Source organism: Miniopterus schreibersii, assembly GCF_964146895.1.
Source record: "Miniopterus schreibersii genome assembly, chromosome: 9".
NCBI classification, from domain to species: Eukaryota; Metazoa; Chordata; class Mammalia; order Chiroptera; family Miniopteridae; genus Miniopterus; species Miniopterus schreibersii.
In genome coordinates this window covers 49,326,578-49,346,085 of record NC_138118.1, presented here as the reverse complement: position 1 = coordinate 49,346,085, position 19,508 = coordinate 49,326,578, and the positions used below count along the sequence as shown (strand labels likewise).

Below are 19,508 nucleotides of genomic sequence, written 5' to 3'. Positions count from 1 at the left end.
ATGCCATCAGTACTTCAAACAAACAAACAAAACCAAAACACAATAATGTGAAAGTGAAACAAATGAAAGATTCTTTGAGGACAGAACAATAAAACTTGCATAATACTTCAGATTTTTAATCATGATGGGTAGAAGGGTTATGGAGAGAAAACAAACCATATAAATTCTAGGAAAAAGTAACAGTCTTCTGTGATTATTCATTCATGTTCATTTTAAATTCCAAGCCCAATGGGTACATTGCCCTTGACCAGCTTTTGCCTCACTGATAGAGAATGGGTATCATCCTGTGATTATATAAACTTAAATAAGTGGGACACTTTTTATAAGTGTCCCAGTACCCAGTCACACTTTAATACTAATAGCATTGTCTGTAGTATAGAAAACATTGCTTTTGTATATAAATCATTGATAAAAGCAGTCACAATTAATAAGAAATTGAAATATGGAATATTTTCATTAAAAATTGGTTAGCAAAGTTCTGAAAAGGGAGAAAGAAAAACTTAGATAAATTAGATAGATAGACAGATGCTATTTTAGATATACATTATTGTTTAACATGATTTTCCTTTAAAATGCTGTAAGAAATGTATTTACAATTATATTATCATGTTTACCAAATTCTTTGCTCTTATATAGCAAAATAATATTTACATATTGTAGTCAAAATGGGCAGATAAAATGACATTTTGTTGTATTCCCTAGACTTTTTAATCTTTAGTTTTAGTTTTTTTCTTTGTTTTGATACATAAAATGCATTTACACTGGGAATATCACAGTATAGATTCATATTAAGAGCAGTTTATCTGTTCTTCAAGTTAAACACATGTACACAATATCTATTTGCACCCATCTTGTGAATGTTACCCATATTGTAATGGTTTTTAACTACCCAGATTGGTTTTCATGGCAGTAGAATAACAACAGAAAAGTTGATTCCACCCACCACTACCCACCCCCATGTCTAAAAATGACATTTTATTTTACATAAAACCAAGAAAATTAAAAATTAATGTTTTGTTCTTATGGGTCCTTAAAAGAAAGATTAAGTAAAAGCTTGCTAAGGAAAATAGATGAATGGTTATTGTTTGTTCCAAAAATTAAGAGTTGATTTTTCCAAAATACTGAATGACATTCACATTTTAAAACTAGTAAATGTAATATCGGATCAGTACCAGATTCATGTCTATTTCATATGCATTATACAAAGCAACGGTCTCTTTCTTTTCTTTTCCTTCCTTCCTTTCTCTTCCTCTTCTTTCTTCTCTTTTCTTTCCCCCTCTCTTTTCTTTCTTCCTTCCTTTCTTCCTCTCCTTCTTTCCTTTCCTCTTTCCCTCCTTCCCTCCCTCCTCCCTCCCTCCCTCCCTCTTCCTCTCTCCCTCCCTCCCTCTTTCTGTCATTCTTTGGTGAAAGTGAGATATTTGTTATTCTCTCAAATGTAGATACCCTTGAAGATGAAGCTAACAGAGTTCAAAGCAGTGTAAGGAAAAAGAATGTTGTCTGTTGGCAACATAGCACCTCCCCCACTATCACTACTAGCAAAATGAAGGGAAAGCATCATGACAGTGGCAACCAGGAGAAAGATTTTAATTTGATACTTGATGGTTTACTCATTGGGGCTATCTAGTGTGCTATTCAAATTCCATGTCCTTTAAGATTTAACATAGAATTGACCAGGAAAAATAGTATTTTTACATGATTAAAAAGAGAATCAGATATTTTAGGTGATTTGAGTTATATATATTTAGGGCCTCTGGTTTGGTTTAAGTTTTAGCCCACAGGCTTTAGCACCCAAATCCTATATTTGTTTATAAAAACAAACATTTTAAATGCAAATCTGTCACTCTGTTAAGGCTTCTGCTTTGCTTGAAATGATTTATATATACAAATAAAAGTACATTAAAATGTGTCTTTACCAAAGCATTCATTTACCTATTATTAAAACAAATTTTATATCTATCATGGCAGGTATGTTTTTGTTTTGTTTCATTTTGGTTTTGCTCCTGCATGAACCAATCGACCAATCATTTGCCTACCACCTAGGTCAACTTTCTTTGTACGGAATTCACAAAGGAACTTGATTCACAAAATATAAAATAGATAAGTTAGAAAAATCTTCCAATACTTTCTTCTGAAATATTTATATCTTTATTTCTCTCTCTTTTTTAAGATAAACTTTATTAGAAGGAAATAGGGTAATATATTTTTACATTATTACATATATGTGTTTCTGATATGTGATGGTCTATTTGTCCTTGGCCAAAAGTATTACCTGTTCTAAGTTTATTTCAGCTTAAAAGGAGAAAGAGCCTTCAAGAATAAATTATCTACATCACTATTGAATTTATTTTTTAATGAATGATAAAATAGCTTTTTTTTTTAAGGCACTGTGCTAGATGCTAAGGCATAAACAGTTCTTCAATTTAGTCCTAGAAAAATTCAACTTTTAAATAACTAACATTCAAATGGATTCTACTTCTCAAATTCTATGTGAATGGATATAAGCCCATCATGATCTTTCTATTTAAGCTATATGTGTAAACTTGGTTCAATATAATGACCAATTTTGTCACAAAAACCTTATCAATCTATTACTATCTCTATTTAACATTTTCCCTGAAATAGCCATAATGCTAAACTACTAAAGCCTTTGTATTAAAAGTCTAAAACAGTGATTTTTGACTGTTTTTAAAGCAATAAAACACTGTATTTAGTCTAAAGACATTATCTGGTTTCAAGGATGAAGCTAAGAGCAGTTTCCTTCCTCTTACCTAACAGACTTCTTACAGAGCACACAGCTTAATCAGACTTATTCCTGCCTCTCATCACTCCTAGATCCTGTGGGCAGAAAGAGAGCAGAATTCATCCTGGTAACAGCAGTGTTTTTAAATATGGCCTCTGGGGAAGAGTGGGACACACTGATGCGCCGATGGAAGAGTAGACGAAGTGGGAGTGGGTACAAGGTATAGGTTCAGTTTTCTGTCCCCAGGAATGCCTGCCTGCTCAGGGGTGTGTCAGCAATTTCATAAATTAGTTCCAGTGTGAACCAACAAGAAGGTCAACAGTTTCTTATTTTATTGAACTAACCTGGATATAATCACAGCACTTAATGAAATTTGTTCAGAGTCCTAAACTAGACAATCCATGGAGAATAACATAACAACTCTCAAATTATGATATTAAAACCAATCACTTTTAAAATTTAAAGTGCTTAAATACAAATTACAATATTTTGAGACTAGTCTAGTGATCACTAGACTAGCGCTCATCTTTACAGGGTAGCATTTTTGGATGATGTAAGTCTAATAAAGAGAACTTTTCTCTCAAATGTCTATCTTTCACGAGCGAATATATCACATAAAACTCATAAAATGCAAGCTAAAGCAGAATTTATCTATCTACTTTTAAAAGAGGCCCCCGCTTCCACAGGTCAGTTGTGCATCACACTCAGTGCTCTGCAGCACTCCAGCCACCAAACTCTTGTAATTCTGAAAAGCAGAATTTGAAAATCACCAGTCTGGAATTTTATAATTTTAATGGACTCTAAACCAAAAAAAAAAAGTCATTTGTACTGAATCCTGGTATCTTCAAATGCAAAGTTAAAAACATATGTGGTATTTTATTTTCTTATTAGCTACCTTAATGATTTGGACAGAATAACAGCTCCTGCATATGTCCCAAATGAGCAAGATGTTCTACATACTCGAGTGAAAACAACTGGAATCATTGAAACTCAATTCTCCTTCAAAGACCTGCATTTCAGGTATAAGCAAATATCTTTTCTAATAATCAGTGGAAAAATGTGTCATGCTCAATATTTCTGCATAGAGAAAAGCTCTATCACATGTTCAAGTGCAGTGAGTCCTTGGGAATGCTCGCTAGGCTTAGTTTACTTTCAGTACCACTGACCTTTATTGCCCTTCTGTAGCCTTGCACATGGACCCTCGTCCTAGCCCCATCCTTCCCTCCAAGAGCAGCTGGGAGCTAGATTTTATTTTCCTCATACTTGAAACTGATATTTCACTTAAAAAAAAAGAAATATATTTAAATAACATTTAAGTAACAGGTGTTAGAAGTCCTATTTCCTTTGCCTTCCAAATCTCCCTTTTGCTTGAAATATTCTTATGAATTTGTTTCCTTAATTTTAAAATGCAAACAATTGAGAAGAGACTTATTTGACTATGATGCTATTTACTGGAATATCGAGGCCTACTTTATAAGTATGGTTTGGTTATGAAAATGAGTCCATTATTTTCATTGTCATTGCATTATCAAGACCTTCCTAAAAATTCTATTGCAAAATTACCCATTTATTATTGCAAGAAATAAAAACCCATATTATAGCCTGGCTGGGCGTGACTCAGTGGCTGAGCATCGATCTAGGATCCAGGTGATCGGGGTTCGATTCCCGGTCAGGGCACATGCCCAGATTGTGGGCTCGACCCCCAGTTGAGGGCATGCAGGAGGCAGCCAATCAATGATGACTCTCTCATCATTGATGTTTCTATCTCTCTCTCCCTCTCCTTTCCTCTCTCTGAAATCAATAAAGATATATTTTTTTAAAAATCCATATTGTAGTCCAGCCGGTGTTGCTTAGTGGTTGAACGTTGACCCATGAACCTGTAGGTCATGGTTGGATTCCCTGTCAGGGCACATGCCGAGGCTCCATCCCCAGTAGGGGGCATGCAAGAGACAGCTGATCAATGATTCTCATCATTGATGTTTCTCTCTCTCACTCTCCCTTCCTCTCTCTGAAATCAATAAAAATATATTTAAATTTAAAAAAATTAAATCCATACTGTAGTGTTAGAAAGTGACCCTTGACACTTAAGCACCTCTTCCTATCAATTGTGGAAAAAAGATGGACTATTAAATATTAAAACCAGGTCCTATATGTATCCTTGAGTAATGAAAAAAGTCAGCAAAGTATAATTAATAAAGTCATTCATGCATGTAATAAAAATATTTTTTAAAAGTAGAAAAACTAGAAAAAAAGATGACATGAATTATTTGTATCAATTTGTGAGGAAAAATTCATTTTAGTGGGAAAACGTTTTAAGGTTTTAAGTATTAAAATTGGTAATACATAATATCTAATTACAATAGTTATTACATAGATGGCCAGGATATTTTATAAGTTAATATGGAAGAAAGCTCTTCAAAATATATCCCTAAATTTCAAGCCCACAAATAGTTAATTTTCTGAAAGATGAGTGAAAGATCAAACTAGGGTAAAAGGGTTGCAAAGACTGGGATCTACATCCCCTGTTGTCAACATTAGCAAGTTTGTCTTCAGTCTTGTCATCACTCTGGTGCATTTCCTTTTTGGCAACTACTTTCTCCAGTCTCCTGATCTTTGATCCAGTTTCTGGAGTTTTCCTTTGGGAGCTCAAGCCCAATTGCTTCTCTCCTCTGCCTCCCCTAAGCCCATCAAAGCATTTTTGGCACACTTGCCTTTTCTTTCTTACTCTCCTTTCTCTCTCCAAATTTCTCACTGAAGCACAGACCAGGAGCTAGGTGTAGGCCTGGAGTCTAGTCCTTCTAAATTTCCAACCCCAGGTTCTCCACTAATTAGCAGAACTTGCTGAGGAACAAAGGTACCTTTTCTTTACTTGTCTAATGAGTTTGTTGTAAAGTCCTAGCAGAAAGTTGTAAGTTGATGTTAGCATAATTTACATTAGCTAGTAGAATCTCCCAGACCCCAGACTGTCTGGATCACAAGCCAGTTTTGAACATTAATGTCACATATTGAACAACTAGAAGCTCACAACCCTAGTCATTCTCAGAAACCCTGGTCAGTTAGTATCTTCTCAGAAATAGGCACCATTGTAAATTATAATTTTATAAATAGCTGTTCCTCAAACATTCAAGCCATAGAGCCTTTGTACTTGCAGTTCTCTTTGTCTAAAATGCTCTGACCTTGGATCTCTGCAAGGACTGGCTCCTTCTTAAGTCTTCTAATTAAATGCCATCTCCTCAGGGAGCCTTGACCATCCTATCTATTAATCATCCTTGCATATCCCTGTCACTACCACACCCACCAGTGTGTTGGTAAAGATATAAGAGCAAGCTCTCAGGGACAGGGGGAGGAGAAAGGATAATTTGTGGCCCTTGATTATTTCCTTGGTGTAAGTACCCTGACAATGACCAAATTCAACCTACCAACATGATGTCACTAGTGTAAAGTTAGGAAGAAATGCAAAGAAACAGTTTTTACTAGCTGTGCCAATGTGAGCCTGTGTCATTACACCATTGATATAATATACTATTTTTTCTCTTTTTAAAAACTTACAAATATATGAAATTGTTTATTAGTTTGCTCTTTTTGTTTCTGTTTCTGCCTCATATGCTCTGAGCTCTAGGAGGCCAAAGGCCGTGTCTGTTTACAGCTCTATCGTCTGTGGTTATTGGCATGGCTAGCACAGAGTAAGCATACAGTCAATTCCTGCTTGATGAATAAAATGCACTATTTCAAACACTCTATGTATACTATCTTTATACTCTCACTGTAACATAATGAAAGGGGCTTGCTATCCTTATGTAGAATAAAGAATTAAGAAATGGGAGCTAAAATTAGGTGAAAGATTTCCCCAAGATCATACATAGAAGTTCTACATATATGATTAGGATGCACAGATTTCTAATTTCAAAGACCACACTTCTTACACTGCGTATCACTGACAGGCTAGGGGTAAATTGGGGTGGAAACCGTTCTTTTTTTATAATATATATGCTTCTTCTAACGTTGTTGGTCATTCATAATTCTCTTCAGAGAGAAGAGGGAAAGGGGAATAAAATTAAATGACAGCCTGTTGGGGAAATATCTTTGAGTTGGCAGGTGTCTACGGGACTTCACAAGTCTGTGCTTCTAAAACCAAGGGGTACATGATGATTACCTATGAACACACAAAACCTCAGAAATCATGTTCATTTCCTGGAACATCTATTTTACTCAGTTCTAAATATAAATATTCATAAATATGTAAAACAAATATTCAGAGTAGAATACATTTGCATTAATCTTTAAAAAAACACACAGTATTTTAAAGATATATTTTCCTCACAATAGGCCTTTTTAGGTTAGACCTCTAGGCCTTTATTGGTGCATGATTTATTTTTTTGTCCTTTTATAGTCCTGTGGTCAATTTTGTGCACATCTTATTAAGTCATATAGGTATATGTTCTCTCATGCTACTTTCATATACTGCTGGCCCTTATGGGGAATGAGAAAGGTTTTGCTAATTCTTTATTACAGTATCAATGCCAAAATGTAAACTGTTTATGAATTAGATTGTGAAGCCCAGTTAGCACTTATTTTGGCATAGCAACTTCTGCACTACACAACTACTAACTCCTTGCCATCCACTGAAACTAGTTTGGAGTTCTTTTCTTTGCTTAATAGGTTTTGCTTTCTCTATGACTCAATAGGGTAAGTTAGTAAAGGCATCTTCTATGAGGGAGAGAATGCAGGAAATTTCTCTACAAAATATTTTAAATGAAATTTTTTAAATATTTAATTTTTACTGTAAAATACTAAAGAACACAATCATATGTTCTTTAATGGAATTCTTTAAAAATCATATAAATATATATGTAAGTTGAGTCACAGCAAATGAGATCTATTAATCTTTTAATAAATTATCACAGTTAAATCACCTTTTTTTTTTTTTAGAAGTGCTGAATACGATTATCTAAAAGCATACAGGCTTTTGTAGTGTAAAATTTTGTAGTATTTCAAAATAGGAAATATAAAGATAATGTACATTCCAAGTTAATTTCAGAATGTGCCCAGGTATTAAAATACAGTGCATTAGCATTGATTTGTATTCACATAGTGTAAATCATCATATCACTATTTAAAACTAAATACTTAATTTACATATTAAATTAGAGAACTCTAGAATTTTAAACAGGAACTTCAAAATGAAAAATTATCTCTGCCAATGTACTATATCATCTTCATGTATCACCTAATTTAGTGGAAATTACCTTAGAGTTCTTATCAAACCAGAAAGACAACTGTCGAACTGCTAAAATTAATTATCTTTACAGATGATAAAGTACTATGTAAACAGAAAATTCAATGCAAATGTGAGACCTTTTATTGTTGTAAAATAATTCTGCAGGACAAAAAATTTACAGATTTACCAGAATTTATTAAACAGGCATAGAGAAATTATTTTCCATGATTAAAAAACAGAATTGGAGAGTATTATGCTAAGCAAAATAAGCCAGTCAGAGAAAAACAAGTACCACATGATCTCACTCATATGTGGAATATAATGAACAAAATAAACTGATGAACAAAACAGATCCAGAGACATAGAAACATGGAACAGACTGAGGGATCTCAGAGGGAAGGCAGGGGGTGGGTGGGTGGGGAGAGATTAATCAAAGAACTTATATGCATAACCCATGGACACAGACAATAGTGTGGGGAAGGCCTGGGGGTGGGGCAGATGGGGGATGGAGGGGATCAATGGGGGAAAAGGGGGACATCTGTAATACTTTCAACAATAAAGATAAATTTTTAAAAAAGAACATAAAACTATATGGGAGCCAACAAAAGAGGTAAACAAATAGTACAACATGGAGCTTTAGATTTTGTAAATTTAACATAATTATTTTCAACATTTGAATGGATTTGATATAAAATAAATTATAATTTTCCTGAATTTGAAGTTGAATCATGTGCACTGTGCTCATTTCAGTAGGGGTAGGGTCATCTTGGCTCAGGAGTGAGTCTGGTGTCTACCTCAGCAGCTATATCTCAACTTAGCTTTGTAATTCTCTATTCCATCTCATAGAGCAATAACTAACTTATGCTATCTACTTGATTCCGGTATATTTATGGTTAATACTATCAAAACATAAAGCTATATAACATAATATATAATTTATTCTAGTGATAGGATTTATTTTAATGAATTTATAAATTATATTATTCAATAATTAGAGAATTATATAGTAGGCATTTTAAGTTCTAATCATACACACAAACTTAGCAAAAAGTATATAATGGTATTAACAATTATGGGAGTTTAGAGGCCCTGGCTCTGTCATGGTTGTAAGTCCTTTTGATTCTGTCTTATTACCACTATCAATTAATGGTTTTATAATGGCCTCTGTGCATATACTTTATATCTGCAAGTATTTACCTTGAGATTTAGAACCGGGCACAAGAGAAAAATTTATTAGGCCGCTTTGCTATGGCTCTGTAGTGATAACACAGATTCACCTGTTGGCCTGTCATATAGCCATCTTAAGAGGTTATATCAATTGTGACATAATCAAATATCTTTAATAAATCTCATTCAACAAAATAGTTTAAAATAAGTTTTATTCACATTAGGTATTTTTCTGTGGTCAAATATATAGATGTCAATAATAATTTTTCCAAGAGAATCACATGCTTATAGGATGAGCAACATCATCTAACAAATAAATTAGCTGTAGTAGCATTATTTATTTTTAGCTGTCTTATGTTATATAATGCTTTTGCAAGCACTATAAAAAGCAGATTAATAATAATCTATTCTGATATGAAGTATGAATAATCTTGTGTGGTAAATACTTAGCCAACTGTTTACCATAAACCCATAAAACTCAAAAATTTCCCAACTGTTTATAATAGGCTATAAACTCAACTGTTTAGTCAACTGTTTAATATAAAGCTATAAAACTCTGATGATTTGCCCTATATTAATGCTATTTGCCCTACAATAATGCTATTATTGATGTTCAGCTATCACTTAGAAGTCTGGCCGGTCAATTTTTAGCTGCATCATACATTTCAGGCATTTAAAAAGTTTTTTAAAACAATAAGAATTCTAACTTAAGTACTGTACTTAATAAGGAAATATGTATTACCAAAAACAAGAACAAAATCCTTTACCCAAAATGAGAACTGTAAGTTCCAATCAATATTATTATGGCTCTCTGGTTATATTAACTGTTTAGGGAATCAAGGGCATTCAAGCTGTATCACATGTCCATTCACCTCATTAATTGTCCATTTAGATTTCCCCATACCAAGTGCTCATTAGCAAGCACATGTGTTCTTTTCTTGCTTTTATTTTTGTTTTTCACAGAATGGTCATGATGGAATATGTACACACACACATACACACTCACACACACACATATGTAACATTACTTCTTCAGTGAAATGTGTAATGAGTAAATGTATCAATAGGATGTTATGTTTTACACCTCTAAAATAAGCCTCAAATTAAAATTTAGAGGAAACACTAAAGTGAAAATTAATGTATGAAAAATAATTTGCTACAACAGCAGAAAGGCATAATGTAACTTTTCCTAGAGCTAACATAATATCCAGAAGAATCAATACAAAAGCCAAACTCCAGCTATTGGTCTGATTTGCTAATGAGCATTTCAGTTCTATAATGTTTTCATTACTAGGGACTCTGTAATTTTTTTTTAATTTAAAAACTATCAACATGAGAGAAACAAGATTATCCTCTCTGAGGTAAAATATTTGGTTACCATGCAGGGAATCTGAGCAGTTATCCAAAGTCACATTAAGAATATTCTCAGATTTGCAAGATTTGAATATATCTGATTGAAAATATAAATGTGATTAAATGAAGAAAGTATCAACCAGAATGGATGAAGATAGGTTAGTTGTCCATAAAAGATGAGACAAAAAGGCTCAAAACCAATGCTGACAGGACTACCCCAAAGCGTGTTTAATGGGGAAAACTTAATAAGATGTTTTGGAACTTGGCTCCTGCTGCACCATTGTTCTTACTGTGAAGTGTGAGCATGGGGCACTCAGGACAAGTATCCCACTCTTCCAGTGACTCTTGTCCTGGTTCTAGGATTAGCTAGTTCTCCTTATAGGATACCCACCATGGAAGCAAACCCTGCGGAGAGGGTTAGAGCAAAAAAGGAAACACTAATTATGGATGTTCTTGCATGTCAAAATATAGCGGGTGGGAATAAAAGGGGTGATTTTAGTTTGGAAAAGCCCATCATAAGTTTAAACCTAGCGATGCACACTCCATCTTCAACTCACCAAGTTAATCCACAAGTTAATGCATTTCTGTCCAATCACAGTATCACATTTCCTTGCCAACAAATGATCCATCATATATTTATATGTGATTAAATGGAGAATATGTGAATCACCTAGAGTCCAAGCTGTCTACTCTATTGCCATTGGTAAAATGGAACAAAACACGTAAAAGGGGGAGAATTTGCCCAGTGACATGTTTGACACCACACAGAGCTATTGTCTGACCTGAGGAAAAAGGCAGACCCCACAGCAAAGATAACTGCAGTTCACTTGAAGGTTTGAGACTCAGCTATAGACAGTATGTCCTGCTTGGAGACCTCTAGGCAAAGTAAATAAATTTAAACTTAATGAGAATCACAACAAAGCTTAACAACTTTCCTAGCATAACTACCATTTCCACATGACATATCATGATGCCTGGTACATGGCAGATTCAACAAATATTAGTTGAATTAATAAGCCATGAGCTAGTTGCTGAAAGGGCTCATATGAAAAATAAGAATAATAACTGTGCCTACCTTATAAGCTTGTGGTAAAGTTTAAATGAGTTAATTGTTATAGAATGCTTATGTCTGGCCAATAGTAAACTCATATTAGTTCTGTTATATTAAGATTAAAACATTACAGTTGGTGATGTGGGGATTTATGGAGAAAAGAAAAGTCATGATCTGAACCATTTTAATTTCTCCCATAATTTATAGTTTATTTCAAGACAGGTAATTTCAATAAAACAGTAGATAAATTTTCAAATTCCAATACTTGAAAAAAAGACTAGTTATTTTTACGGGTTAACAAAACATTTGACTAAAAAGTTAAAGGTCTGAATACCTTTTTATTATCCTTGATTCCGTAAGAATGTTGACTGATTTTTAAAAATTAAATTTGTTGGTTAATTTTCTACACAATACAACCTTAAAGTCAAAATTCCTCTCTCTTCCTACATTTATATTGCAAGTCCGAAACTACAGAGGGTTTGGTAATCAGCAGCACATAGTATAGTCTTTATTGACAAAATTTAAATTTCCAAACCACACAACTATTGAACTCTTAAATATTATCTTGAATATCACGAGCATCTTCTCTTTGAATCTACTATTGAATAGAGTGATTTTACATTGGTGCATATCTATCTATAGACCTATCTGTCTATATATGTACATACTATATATACACAGTGTCCCAAAAAATGTATGCACACTTTGAATAATTATTAATTCAAATGGGTTAAATCTGAAAAGAAAGAAACATCAATTGAGCTATTAGAAAAACTTGTGTATACATTTTTGGGACACTCAGTTTTGAGGAATTTTAGTTTTATGTATCTGTTCTCTACTTTCTTCATATGTGAAATGTGTAGTAGAGAAGTACAATGTATAGTGCTTTTAATTATCTTCAATATGCCAGCTAATTGATACTTACTATTCCAAGTATAGTTATTACCTTTGAAATCTCTGTACAGCTTGGATGCTTCTTGGTAATATTTTATTAAACTATTACAAAATCCCCATAATTTATTTCTTTGCCTCTAGTTTCTTCCTCAGAAAGGCCATCTTCCAGCCTCAGATCAAAGTGACCTAACACAGTAACAACAACAACAAGGTTAATTCCCTATGTGAACATCTCTCAGGGCTCCCCATTGGCTGCAATATAAAATCGAATCTTCTCATGTAATATAAAAGACCCAGAAGCACATTTCTGGCCTAATACCTTAGGTTTATTTCTGCCTACTTAAAACTTTTGCTCTTGCTGTTTCCTCTGTGGCCTCTGCCTAGCACATTCTTCCTCAGATATCCACTTAGCTCAATCCCTCAAACCTAATTTTCTTAGTTTTTTTACATAAGTATCATCTTCTGCATTTCTAATCACTCTATTTCAATCCACCTCATACACTCTCTATTGTATATGGATATACTAAGTCTATTTACAAATACACACACACACATACCCCACCACCACCACCACCAAATTAGAAGCTTCTTGAGACTGAATCTCTGATGCCTAGTATGATCAACAAACACTTGTTGAATAAATGAATAATTTATTCAAGTCATATATCTCAACAGTTTTATCTTAATCTTCATGTTCCCAAAATATAAATTACTTGTTTATACCCCAAACATACCATCTTCTCTCATTCCTTGACTTACACATACACTTTACATAAAAATACCCCCTTCATGCCATTAACATGGAATATACTCACTTATTTAGCAAATTTTTTTGCATGTCTACTGTGTACCAGGCATAATGCCTGGCACTCTAGCCTTCACTACTATAGATAAGGTCCCTCCCCTCATGAGGCCACTATTCCATTAAAGAGATAATAGATATTAATCATATAAAGCAAATAAATAACCAAACAGTTAATGACTGATTGTGACAATTTCTATAAAGGAAATTAAGAGAGTGATGTGATAGAAAGTAAGTGAGAGATGGAGAGAGCCTTCCTTGTGGAGGAGATTTTAACACTGAGACCTGTTGAGAAAAAAGTGTTATTTAAGAAAAAAGGGGAATCAAGTCACATGGAAAGGAGACAGACTCCAAAAGTCCTAAAATAGCAAAATTTGGGTTTATATTAAAGGAAGTGAAAGAGTAGCCTTGTGATTGGACTGTATTAAAAACAGGAAAGTGATATGAACTAAGCTTGGACAGATAAGCAAGAGCCAAAACAGCTAGAGCCGTAGTGGTTATTAAGCCAGTGTGTTTTTTATTCTAAGGGGGGAAAAAGCAGTTGGAAAGTAGAACTCTTGCAGTGGCCTCACCAGAAATGTTGGTGGCTTATACAAGAGGACAGGAGTTGGTAAGAAATGGTAGCATTAGAAAGTGCATTTGGGATGTGTTCTATATGGACACTCGTGTTCTATATGGATGCTAAGGGAAAGAGAGGTATTAAAATTCAGTTTCTGTAATGCATTGCTCTGTCTGCAATGGTGCCTTTTACCAAAATACAGAAACAGAGGACCAAATTTTCAAACAGCTTCTCTGAGTAAGTGCCATGGTCCCTCAGGCTGACTTAACTCTTCCTCTAGGCTCACGTTCTACCTTGTATATTGGAATATTTATTAAATAATAATACAATAATGCATTTGTTTTTCTCTCTACAACACAGAGCACTCTTTAAAGACAGTGATGATATCTTTTTCTTCGTGTCAGTAGGTCTAGCACAATGTCTATGGCACAGATTTATTTCTGGGCTCTTTATTCTGTTCCATTGTGTCTGTGTCTGTTTTTATGCCAATACCTTATGTTTTAATTAATATACATTTGTAATATAGTTTGAAATCAGGGAGCCTAATGCCCCCAGCTTTGTTCTTCTTCCCCGAGATTGCTTTGGCTATTCAGTTCTTTTGCGATTCCACACAAATTTTAGAACTGTTTGTTCTATTTCCTTGAAAACTACCATGGAATTTGATAGGAATTGCATTGAATCTGTAGCACGGCTATTTTAACAATAGTAATTCTTCCAATCCATGGTCAAGTCCAATAATCATTTGAATGAATGAAAGAATGAATGTAGAAAGAGCTAAGAAAACAGCAGAGAATCATAGTTCAGAATTATGACAACTTCCAATCTTCTTTTGGATTATGTTAATTTAAAACTATATATAAACTGTGATCAGACTCTCCTAAGGCAAATCAATTTCTTACTAAAATTCTAAACTACTTTAAATTTGCCACGTGCTCAAAATCAGTGTGTGAATTCTTTTACTATAGTTTGTGTGAATTAAAAAAAGAAAATGATGAAATTTCTTTTTTAGTCCTTGAGCTGCAAATTAGCCAAATAAGACTTATTTTATAATGAATAAAAAATTAAAAGAATACCTTTTAAAGATATAAAAGTATCCACTTAAATCTCTAAATATTAATCTTAATGATAATTTTGGAGGATATTTATAAATTTTGTTATTCTATTATTTTTATTTTTTTAAAGAATGTTCGATGTAGGTGGACAGAGATCTGAGAGAAAGAAATGGATTCACTGCTTTGAAGGAGTGACATGCATTATATTCTGTGCAGCACTCAGTGCCTATGACATGGTTCTGGTAGAAGATGAAGAAGTGGTAAGTCTAAAAGGAAAATAAAGATAGGGTGAAAAACAAGCCTTTTAGTTTCCACTATTACTACCGCATTTTCCAACTCAATTGAGGCCTTCCAAAGATGTTGTTTCTAGATCCTTATTTATAATGCCCAACATAAATATTTTGCAAATAATAATTCTATACATTCTCACCTTTTAAACCAAACAGAACAGAATGCATGAAAGCCTTCACCTGTTCAACAGCATCTGTAATCACAAGTACTTTGCAACCACTTCCATTGTCCTGTTTCTCAATAAAAAAGATCTCTTTCAAGAAAAAGTAACCAAAGTGCATCTTAGCATCTGCTTTCCAGAGTACACTGGTAAGATTCTTTTCATTTAATTACAGAATAGTAAATTCTTGTATAGAAATATCTTTTCTTATCTGAATCTTGGCATGTAATATTTATGAGGTTGAGGCTTGCAATGATTTCTGAGTCATGTGTATGATACACACTGAAAAGAATCTTATATAGAGGAAACCTCTCTACTCTGCCTTAAAGCAAAGCTCTAATGAATAAATGGGAAGTGGTTAGATAGAGTGGGGTTGCTACTCCACATAATGTATCAAATAATGTTGCAAACTATTACCTTAAACATTGTAATAGGAATGTAAATTTTATTTCAAGTTGGAATTTTTAATATATTCCATAATGAAATCTTGTAATGCTATATTAGATCTCAGTGGCTCTTCAAAGTCTGAATTAAGTTTCCTGAAGGACAGCATGAATGAATTTGAGAATAGTGGCACCTTCTCTTTCTCCAGTTTTCCTAGCTCCTAGAGTTTTTGTGCTGATCTTGTTAATCAATAATTTTAAATGTCAGGTTCTATAGAGGGTTATTTTCTCTTTGGAGACTTTTTTTGTAGTTATATACTCTGTTATCAGTGAAATTGGGTAAGATGGAAATACTTATGATTTAAACACAAATACAAGTGATTTTACCACTATACATGGGTAACCCAGATATTACTAGGAATATGGCATTATGTCAAAATAGCTATATGAGCTAGCCTATAATTAGTGCTTGTATCTTTCTTCTGTATTTATAAGTATTATGTGTTCACACATTTATCATGTGATTAAATATCATGATTCTATATTGAATATTGCAAATTAAATTAAACTTACAATAATGCTTTCTTTTAACTGCTAGAGTTTACTTCTTAGAGTAATTTTTAATTTAGCTCCCATGGTTTCCCGTTATTAACATCTTGCATTTCTGAAGTACATTTGTTACCATTAATGAACAGATATTTACACATTATTAAGTAAAGTCAGTAGTTTGCATTAGCTTTAAGCCTTTGTTGTACAGGTCTATGGGTTTTGCCAAATACATGTCATGTATCTACCACTACAGTGTTATACAAAATACTTTCACAGCCCTACAATTCCCTGTGCTCCACCCATTCATGTTTCTCCCTACCTCTCCAGATCCTGGCAGCCACTGATCTTTTCACTATTTCTATAGTTTTGCCCTTTCCAGAATGTGATATAGCTGGAATTATACAGTACATGGCATACTGTATTGATATAGATGTTAAATTTTAGCCACTTGAAGCCCTCAGTGGGTAAGTATAGTTCCCAGCACAAAGTAGATGTTGCATAAAACTCAGATAATTGACGATTGCCAATACTGATTTTTTAATATAGAACCCATCAAATAGAACCACAGAAAGTAAAATCTTAAAACTTACTGATATTATTTATAATTTTATTTTTAATGCTATTAATGTTTACTTTAATTTCTTTTTAACAAGGGCCAAATACATTTGAAGATGCAGGGAACTACATCAAGAACCAGTTTCTAGACCTAAATTTGAGAAAAGAAGATAAGGAAATTTATTCCCACATGACCTGTGCTACAGATACCCAAAATGTCAAGTTCGTGTTTGATGCAGTTACAGATATAATAATCAAAGAGAATCTGAAAGATTGTGGACTTTTCTAATCAATTTTTTTTCTTCCATTGTTGCTCATGTATGTTTTTCAAGATATAAAAGAAAAGGTGCTGTGTGATGTGTTGTTTTAATAGATATTAACTTATCTAGAAATATAAGTAGCATTAAAAGCAAAAAGATTTTATGCAAAGTTTTAATTTATTGTCACCTGTATCTGGATCAATTTTGACTTATCTGGGACATTGAGGATGAGGTGTCTTTGATGTTATCAGATATGGAAACATACATATCAGTAGTTCTCTATCAGTACATATCACTGACACTGAATTAGCTTAGAAATTAATTTCTGCATTGCAGCCTATTTTTAATCATAGAACAATGAACAATGCAAAGGAATCTATATTTCCATCTGCCAGAACTTGAGAGGCATTCATTTTTGTTGATAATGTGATTATGCCTGTACTATAGAGGCTATTCAAAGATGATACATGTATTTTATTGGTCCATTATTCCTATTCAGCCAGCTGCAAATAAAATGTTCACTTGATGCAAAATTATCTTTTCAAAAGAAATGCATGCAATTTTGTTTCTTTTTTTTCTTAGAAAATATTATCAATGCTTAATTTACCCCTAGCATTGAGGATTTCATAATCTATCTTTTTGCACCAAGTTGGTTGAAAGCAGGGGACCATGTATGGTGAAGTACACAGTGTAAGGCTGTTCAGGCTGAGTAAGAGTTCTCAATGGAGCACTCATTTCCCATATTTTAATCCAGAACAGCAAGGAACATTATTACAATGTATGGTTTGGGGTCAATTCTAGACTGCAAGAGAGAAAAATAATTCAATGTCTTAGCACTAGTATGTTTTGATTTTGTAAACAACAAATAGAAAGAAAGAGCAAGTGATTAGGAGATTTTTTAGAAGAGAAACATTGAACTTCTCTATTGGTTCTGCATGGTCCATTCTAAATGTTACATAGTATGCTAACAGCCAAAGCCTCTTTTTTAAAAGCCACTTTGGTGCCTTACAATACAAATCATATTATTTATGAACAGAAAAGATGACTTTTCTTTTTCAAAGTGTGTACCATTTACAATATATACTTTTCAAGCATGTCTCAATATTGCTTACTCTCGACACTTGTAGAGGAAGGTGATATAGGTCAGAATAGTAGGTCAATGCATGAGATTTAGGACTCTGAAAAGAGAGCTAGTTAGGCTTTTACATCTAGATGAGATGAAGGAAACATACATCAAGCAATTTGCCAATCTGTAGCTCACATTGATTTAGCTGTTACTTCAATGTTTTGTAACACATTTCCTTTCCAAAAACATAAGGATGATCACTATTCAGTAAATAACCTTTACTAGAGTGTCTCTGGCTTTATCTTCAAAATCACAAAAGCAGTTATAAATAAACTTGTCAAATAAAAAATGTTATAATAAGAAAAAAATGTTTTTAAATTCCTTTGCTGAATATAAATTATTAAGGAGCCTAAGATACCAAGAACAACAACAAAAAGCATGAAAATATATTTAGTTCAGGCACTCAATAAAATTTTCAGGCTGAAAAATATCTATATGACAACAACCCAACTTTTTGCTAGGAGATATTCAATGTTATGAGATTTTAAATTAAGATTACAAATGCTATTATTTCATCCATTGTGCTTTGTCTTTTTTTCCTTCTACTCTATTTTAAGCTGTTTGTTTCCCTCAGTGTGAGCAGAATTTTTCAGAAAGAAGATTTTTTTTTTGAAATATTACTATTATTTATTTAGATTTTGACTCTGATTTACCATTAGGATTCCTCTTTTAGGTTACATGGGTAGAAAGGGTGGGGTACAAAATGGTTCAATTTGTCTTTTAAAAATACAAAACTTGTTTTGATCTGTGCAAAAAACTGGCAGGCATCAATATTTACTTATGAAATATTGTTTTCTGAGAAATTTTTAAAATATGTTAAATGACCAAATTATAATTAGAGGTAAGTTTGGATTTTTAACACAAACAAGCAAAAACAACTTAAATGTATTCAAATTCTGATTGAAATTAAAATTGTCCAAATCAAAAATAGTTACTATGTTAAATGATAAATTTTAATTAAGCAGAGAAATGTTTAATAGAGAAAAGTAAGATAGCTATTTGCATTATTTCTTTACTGATTGCAACCTAAAATTTGAGTCTATTTCTGATTTTACTTTTAAATTTTTTAATAAAAAAAGTTTGGTGTAGATGCACAGTATTTTGGGCTAATTTTTAAAAAGTAATAAAATGTAAAATATGGGAAGCTATGCTTTAGCTGGAAGAAACTCAGGCTAAGACCAGCAATGTTCAAGTTGCTTAGAACTGAAATACCTGTTTCAATTGAAAATTCAATGTTTAACTGTACAGTTAGGGAATTTGCTTTTATAGTGTCTCAGTGAAGCAGTCTTAGTCTTTGTCATTTAAAGTTCAAACATGATTATACTGATATTTTCCTTTTTCTATTATT

General features: G+C 33.1%; 1 protein-coding gene across 1 annotated transcript in view; it reads left to right on the top strand.

Moving 5' to 3' along the window:
* The window catches only part of GNAT3 (G protein subunit alpha transducin 3), a gene marked incomplete at its 5' end in the record, with an annotated part of 49,064 nt that extends 29,821 nt beyond the window's left edge, over nt 1–19,243 (top strand). Inside the window, 4 exons of the mRNA XM_081147318.1 lie at nt 3,632–3,760; nt 14,967–15,096; nt 15,283–15,436; nt 16,873–19,243. Coding sequence (XP_081003444.1) covers nt 3,632–3,760; nt 14,967–15,096; nt 15,283–15,436; nt 16,873–17,063 — 604 coding nt within the window. The 3' untranslated portion in view covers nt 17,064–19,243. The remainder of the gene's footprint in view (nt 1–3,631; nt 3,761–14,966; nt 15,097–15,282; nt 15,437–16,872) is intronic.
* Nucleotides 19,244–19,508: the final 265 nt, after the last annotated feature.